The sequence below is a fragment of the Hippocampus comes genome, unplaced genomic scaffold (genome assembly GCF_001891065.2).
Source record: "Hippocampus comes isolate QL1 unplaced genomic scaffold, H_comes_QL1_v1.1 scaffold93, whole genome shotgun sequence".
Classification (NCBI taxonomy): Eukaryota; Metazoa; Chordata; class Actinopteri; order Syngnathiformes; family Syngnathidae; genus Hippocampus; species Hippocampus comes.
This window is the reverse complement of record NW_017805481.1, coordinates 616,599-624,000: the sequence shown is the minus strand read 5'-3', so window position 1 is coordinate 624,000 and position 7,402 is coordinate 616,599. Positions and strand designations below refer to the sequence as shown.

Below are 7,402 nucleotides of genomic sequence, written 5' to 3'. Positions count from 1 at the left end.
TGAACATGTCAGCCAGAACCATTTTATTGATAGGAAGGCCATCCACTATGAATACGATTGCCATGGTTACATGCAGCGGCTCCTCGGAAGCTTAAGGATGGGCCGCGCCTTCTAAATAATTGATCGGGATAAAAAAGACATAACTGCGAGACACAGGCGACATGAAGCTTTACCTCTGAACGGTGATTGGGGGTATGAATAGGTCAGACTTCTTAAAAAGTGTCACTTAACAATCGTCTTAAATTAATCGTCTCACTTTTTTTTATTTTTTAATTGACTTCACATTCAAGGGTAATATGGAGCAACTTTTCCTTTATTCGCCGTTGTTCGTGCGTCTGCTTCTGACTTGGCGTGTTGCTCACGGTTTGCCACTGTTTGATTCTGACGCGGCAGCCTTGAGGACTCCACTGGGTGGATTCGGCTCGGTCTCTTATCTGCGCCCAACTGCTCACATTTGCCAGCCGAACCGCAGAGCTAATTGTTGTGATGTTCCTCCCCGCCATGAAAACGTTGCAACCTCGAGTGGCTTCTCTGAATGCGTTTTGAAGGACGAAGAATCACAAGGTCGTCCATGGTAAAGACCGATATTTATTTCTCATCACAATTAAAATGGACCATGCTTACTCATCACAGAAACAGAAATGCTCAGTCTTTTGTTTCGGTATCGACCTTGCTGCGTTTTTTTTTTTTTTTTGTTCCCCCACAATGTGAATAATAGCACTCGATGAAGAATTGATAAAAAATATGCAAGCCTATGCCTGTTAATAACACTTAAATACCCCCCCACCCCCTTTCCCACCCATCTTGAACTTGTACCCACCTATATCATGTCTTATGCCCCTCCCCCAAACATTGTATACAGCATTGGATGTGTCAGTCTTGGTCGGGCTCTCAATCTCCAGAAGTCTTAATGACCTGGAACAGTGTGACGTTGTAGAGCACCTGATGCCCATTGTTCCAGGTGTAGAGGACCCTCTCCCTGGGGTTGTAGTCCATCATGGAGATGTGAGAATATTGATTGTGGAAGGGGATGTCCGTGTACTCGTAGCTGGACGTGTTGGTGTAGTAGGCAAAGTAGATCTTGGCGCCGGCCAGGTGAGAGTTGGTGACGTAGAGCGTGCTGCAGATCATGAAGGACTCTCCGGCGCTGCGTTTGGGGAAGCCGGTGTCCCACGTTTGCAGGACCTCCAGAGTCTGCGGCTCCAGGCGGCCGATGACGATATTCCCGGCTTTGGGGATGGTGGTGTAGACCGCCCACAGGCCGTTCTCGTCGGCCATCAGGTCGATGTCGGAGGAGCCGCCCCAGGAGTAGGGAAAGGTGTTGTTGCAGCCGGCGCCGCTCAGGCTGCGCTGCACCAGGACGCTCCGGGACCGGAAGTGGTACTTGATGATGATGTTGCTCTGGTGCTTGTTATAGTACAGCGAGCCGTTGTAGACCACATGGCCAGTGCCTGCCCAAGGGTGCGGGAGCAAGTGCTGCACAAAGTTCTGGCCCTTCATGAAGTCGCTCATGGTACGGTACTCCAAGACGCGACGGCCCTTTAAGTAACCGTCCATGGACCAAACCTGCGACAAGGAAGAGAGTGAACGGTTTACCTTTCAGAAGCTAACCAAGAAAATGAAAGACGTCTGCCAGGAGGCAACATCTTCTTCCAACCATGCTCGAACGCACCCAAACCTTAAAAGTCCAATAAAGGCGATCATGAACAAGTCGAGACTCCGTCAATAAAGCACCAATCACGAAAAACGGAAAGCCGAAGCACTTCCCCCGCCCACCACCCACACCAAATCGATAAATTTAGCCGCGCTGTCGTCTTCCTGAAGCGCTCTCAACAGCGAGGGCCCACTAACACAGCTCATCCCCCCCGCGACGCTTCCGGTGAGACGAGCTTCATTTTTTAAATTGATTTAATGAAACAGCACTCCATGTAGATGTTGATTTTGCGCTTAACACAGCGAGAAAGGCTTTGCTAAGATAGCGATTCCCCTTGCCCCCCTCCTCCCCAGGCGCAACAGTAGGCACTTTGCTCGCAATAAGAGTTCCGGTGGGAGCGGTGGGAGGAGCGAATCGCAGCAGTTGGATCGTGGGATTGGGGAAATGATGGAGCATTAAACATCCTCGGCCTGCCAGACGAGTCCCACGAGCTCCGCGAAGGGAAAGGAGCTGAGCTTACCTTTTTTCTGCTTCTCATTTCAATGTGATATCACAGGAATTTTGTCCGAAATACTTTCATCCATCTATTTTCTACAAGGCTTCTCCTTAATAGGTTTGCTGTAGACTTTGGGCAAGAGGGAATTGACAAGCATACGTTCACACTAACATTATTAGTTAGCACGTTACAATGGCTTATTTGAAAACCATCTTCTACCTCTTGAAAAGTTTTTCTTTTCAGTTTAAAATGATTGAAGTGAAGGGTATGGGTGTTTTTGGTGCCAGAAATACTTGCTGACTGGGACAGCCTGCCTCCTGTATAGCTAGCAGTTAGCAAGCGAGCTCTTGTCATAGCTAGCAGTTAGCAAGCGAGCTCTTGTCATAGCTAGCAGTTAGCAAGCGAGCGCTTGTCATGGCTAGCTTTCCTTTCAAGGCCATTTCTGTGGAAATGAACTTCGCATTCAAGTCAAAATGGCATCAACACAAAATTAGATGTTGTCAGTATTTTTTTCTGAAGTAAATGAAGCGTGGCGGCAATTGTAGAAAAAATGTCAGAAAAAAAAAGTGGTTTGATATCCATTCTGATCATAGTGCAGTCGTGAAAAGATCGTTTCTCCACACCCTCGAATCATGATTTGAATCACCACCGATTGGTCCACGGTGCTATCAAGAGAATCTGCAAGCCTCTCCAAATTCAACCGACTGGTACAAACTCACATCATCTTTCAATTATTTGAGTGTGCTTCCCGTATCACGTGTCCAGGGGGCACACGCGCTAATTGCCTTGGCCATTTGGAAAACTCCAGTGCAAATTATTCCTCCATTGATGATGATGAAGTGATTTATTAGCTGGCGCTGCAGAGGCGAACGAGCGCAGGGAGGAGGGAAATGGATCCATTAGTGATTATCGGTTTACAGATTGCAGTGGAATTTAAGATCAAATTTGGGCATTTTGTCACAGGAAATGAATGAGAATGAATTTCCCATGCTGTTCTTGTTAATTCTCATGAATTCATTTGTAGCTACGACCCCTGTGGTTGTACTGGGCTGGTTACCGGTCGGTCGCATGGCACATACAGACGACATCATTGATAAGTCACACCGGTGGACAATTTTGAGATTTCAATGAAGGCACCACGCATGTTTTGGAAATGTGGGAGGAAATGAGTATGTGACAAAAGCCGAGGCAAAGATTCAAATTTTTACCTCATAAGTAAAGGCTAATATCTGGTGGGTTTTTTTTTCAACTTTTGAAAATGAAAAGTTTCACACTATGATGATTCTTATCATCTCTCTGAAATTTCCATTAATTTCCCGCCGTGAGAGTCAAGACTCCCGCTCTCCATACCCTCCCCGTTTGACAAGTTTCCCCGTCTTTGCTTTTGGATTCCTGCTCCACTTCATCCTCTATATTTGCTCACTTCCAGGGATTAGGACACTCACTCGGTTGTCGGAGCTGGGGATCATCGTATCTGTCATCCAGGAGCCGAACCTGGACCCCGACGCGCGGACCGTGATGGGATTACTCACGCCCGTGAGTTTCCCGCAGCCTGCGGGTCAAAGTCGAGATGGAGAGAGGAAGGTATGAATATTAATATTGTGTACATACACACTTGCCGGATCCTGCGGGAAGACATTTCAATTAGATCGTGAAAGGGATGTGGCGACGCTCTCCATTCGTTTTAAATGGATGTACTCTACGCGGTTTGATTTATGGATGCGTCGTTTCAAACGGAACCGAAATCGTTGTGCCTGCTTGCAAAGTACCTTGTCGGGAAGCGCAAAAACGTCAGCGTCAAAAGTAGCCGCGCTTTAGCATCGTAGCATGCTTTCCAGCGTTTGCAAATGACATTATACTTTCATACTGAAAGAAAAGCTGAGATTTGTGCCGGTCCACTGACGCCATATGGTCAGCAGCCCTTATTTGTTTTATTCTGTTTAAATCATCAGTTCAGCCGAGTGAAAAAGCAATCAATTATTCATTCTGGCGTTTTTCATAATTTACGCAGGGTGTAAATGTTGTACAGTGGAACTTTTTTTTGTGTGTGTTGATGATGTTTGTCGAATCAATAATTTAATTCTGCCTCGCGCCGCTCACGCTAATTGCCTATAGACGCACAAGTGCTGTAATGGAGTCGGGTAGGGTTTGCGACGGAAGCGGCAGTCATCCGCATGCGAGTACGCACCCAGCTTCTGCATGCAAGAGTGGAGGCGGGTCTCCAGCAGCAGGACCCGCTGGCGCAGCTCCTCGTAGTCGTAGGCGCCCATCTCTTCCTGGATGGCCATCAGCACCAAGGACAGGTTCCTCACCTCCTCACGCAGGTGCAGGATCATCTTGGTGTCCGATTTGTATTGCTCCAGCACGGGGAGGCGACGGAGAAGTTCGCCCAGCTTGTCTTTCAAATCCTAAATAGTCGGCAGAGGTTGGAGAAGTCATCGGTGCGGCTTCGCTTCGCGTTGACGTTGGTGTGTCTGTCACATTGTGGGCCATTGGTTGTGTTGTGGTCACATTGCATACTTGCGGTGGAAGTGTTTGTGGGGTCGATTCAGACCAATTCAAAATCTCATTGGGAATGACGGGTGGTCCGTGCTCCACTGCTTGATGTAAAGTTTATGAACCTCAGTTGAGGCTTAAACTTTTCCCGCATGTCTTAAACTTGGATTTTTGCTAGTCTCTCTTCCTTCTAGCCTTAAATAGAACCAAAGCACAACCGATGTTAGCTTAGCAAGCTTAAAAAAATACAAATACAAATTCTTGAACGTTTATCCTCTGAAGGATTAAGAATCTTGCCAGCTAAAACAGATTACATCTACTCTAATTTAGTCGTTCCATCCATCCATCCATTCATCCATCCATCCATCCATCCATCTATCCGACCATCATCTGATCCATCCATCCAACAACCCACTCACTGAAACATCCAACCATCCTCTGACCCATCCATCATCCATCCAACTAACAACCCAATCACCGACACATCCAACCAACCTGTGATCCATCCATCTATCCAATCATCATCTGATCCATCCATCCACATCCAACCATCCTCTGACCCATCCATCATCCATCCAACTAACAACCCAATCACCGACACATCCAACCAACCTGTGATCCATCCATCTATCCAATCATCATCTGATCCATCTATCCAACAACCCAATCACTGAAACATCCAACCATCCTCTGACCCATCCATCATCCATCCAACTAACAACCCAATCACCGACACATCCAACCAGCCTGTGATCCATCCATCTATCAATCATCATCTGATCCATCCATCCAACAACCCAATCATTGAAACATCCAACCATCCCGTGATCCATCCATCCATCCATCATCAGATCCATCCATCCAGCAACCCAATCACTGAAACATCCATCCATCCATCCCAGACCTTCACCCACCCATTCATCCATACAAATCCCACCCCCTCAACCGATCTTTCAACCATCCATCATTCCACACGTGTTTTTCCACTTTCGGACATGAGAGTGTATGTCCGTATGATTGATTGAAGAAGACTGCTGCCATGATGTGACTCATCAGGTGTTCAGAATGGGAACGGTAGGCGTGCAGGAAGCAGTGGGTGAGCCACCCAGCGTGCAGCTTTGGAAGCCATAGATCACGAGAGAAATAGACCTTTCAATAAAATGTGCTAGCCACAGGGATACGGCGCCTTTGCACCCCCCTCCTGACGCCCCGCCGCCCCACACTCTCTCTTGTTGGGGTTTATCTTAAATCTAGTGATGGAGCCACTCTCGGCCCTGTGGCGTCACGTCATAAATCTTCTACCCCCCTACTCTTGCCTCCTTTCCAAGCCGCACAGATCCCGTTAATCTCCCATGTCGCAACTTGGTGCTGAGCGCAGCCATCAGTCAATGTGGTCAAATGCGCAGATTCTTCCATTCGCCTTTGATATCGAGAAAACCTGGGATGTAACATTTTGCCGCGCTTTCATCCTCTCGTTCTAAACTAATGATCAGGCCCATTCCACTCACGCACACACACACACACACACACACACACACACACACACACACACACACACACACACACACACACACACATCAGTAAGCCTCGCGGAGAATAAAACCCAGTTGAGCGACATTCACGCGTCCCCAGGGGGAGCGCACGTTTTGCATTTTTACTTTAATCAAACTATTATATGCTTCATCTCATATCCCAACGGTGTGAAGAATGAATTAGCAGCCGGCGAGAGAGAAGAAGACAAAGGGCCCCGACAGACGATCGCGGCTTGTCTCCGCTTGTAAGGAGATAAGGTGGAGATTGATTGTACGTTCGACACTACCACTCAAGTCCAATACTCGCCTGACATTGAGCAAAGTGAACTAGAATGTGGGGAAAAATAGGAATGGGGCACGCAACACTTTCACAACAATTTCATTTGGGATATTTGTCGCATTAGCTCAGCTATTTATTCTTATAAATAAGGTCTGACTGAGTTTGAGGGTATGATGCAATTCATTTCCTATGAATTCAGAAAATGGATGGATCTATTCAAGGTAATTAAATTGCAAGAAACAAACAAACACAAAAAAAAAAATCATCACTGACAACCATTTCCGCAAGCAACTTTAGAATTTAAGGTGCAAACATTTCCATCGAAAGGCTCCAAAAACCAGCAGCTTTAAAAAGAGGAACACACAAGGATAGCCACACTTAAAAATTCAGCAGGGCCACTCACAACTTTAAATGAAGTTTGTGTTGCTTCAAGTCATACAAAACTTTATTGCCTGTGAAATGACATGAAGCAATTGTGGTAAGAACACACACACACATACACACACACACACACACACACACACACACTGGAGGTGGTGTGCTGCCGAGTACCTGAAAGCCTTTCGGGTTGAGACTGCGGGGGTTGTCCGAAGCCACCTTCAGCCTCCCGTCCACCACTTTCATCAGTCCTTCGGTCTCCTTCACGTACTGGAGGTCCCTGTTGGTCCGCAGATTTAAAACCTCCATGGACTGGCTGATATTCTGCACCTGGTGACAGCACAACAGCGCGCATGTGGCACGTTTGTATATGTTGTCGTTAGTATCTTCGCCGATGTGGCTTTTTTTCTGGTTTTGGAGCTCATTCGCATTGGGAAAAAAACCTCGCAGAACGGTACTGACGTGCTGTCTCTGCAGTTGTTTGACTCCTGATTGCATCTGCTCGGATTCTCTGTCAACAAGAGTGTTTGCAGCGCAAAGGGAATCATCTCGAATTGAAAGTCAGC

At 47.0% G+C, this 7,402-nt stretch overlaps 1 protein-coding gene across 2 annotated transcripts in view; it reads right to left on the bottom strand.

The window, feature by feature from the left end:
* Positions 1 to 568: 568 nt before the first annotated feature.
* Positions 569 to 7,402, bottom strand: part of olfm2a (olfactomedin 2a) — a 49,584-nt gene continuing 42,750 nt past the window's right edge. For both annotated transcript variants that reach the window (XM_019875760.1, XM_019875759.1), the window contains exons 3-6: positions 7,011 to 7,166; positions 4,339 to 4,558; positions 3,596 to 3,702; positions 569 to 1,566 (exon numbers count right to left, since the gene is read on the bottom strand). In XM_019875760.1, the coding sequence (XP_019731319.1) occupies positions 892 to 1,566; positions 3,596 to 3,702; positions 4,339 to 4,558; positions 7,011 to 7,166 (1,158 nt within the window). In that variant the 3' untranslated portion in view covers positions 569 to 891. The remainder of the gene's footprint in view (positions 1,567 to 3,595; positions 3,703 to 4,338; positions 4,559 to 7,010; positions 7,167 to 7,402) is intronic.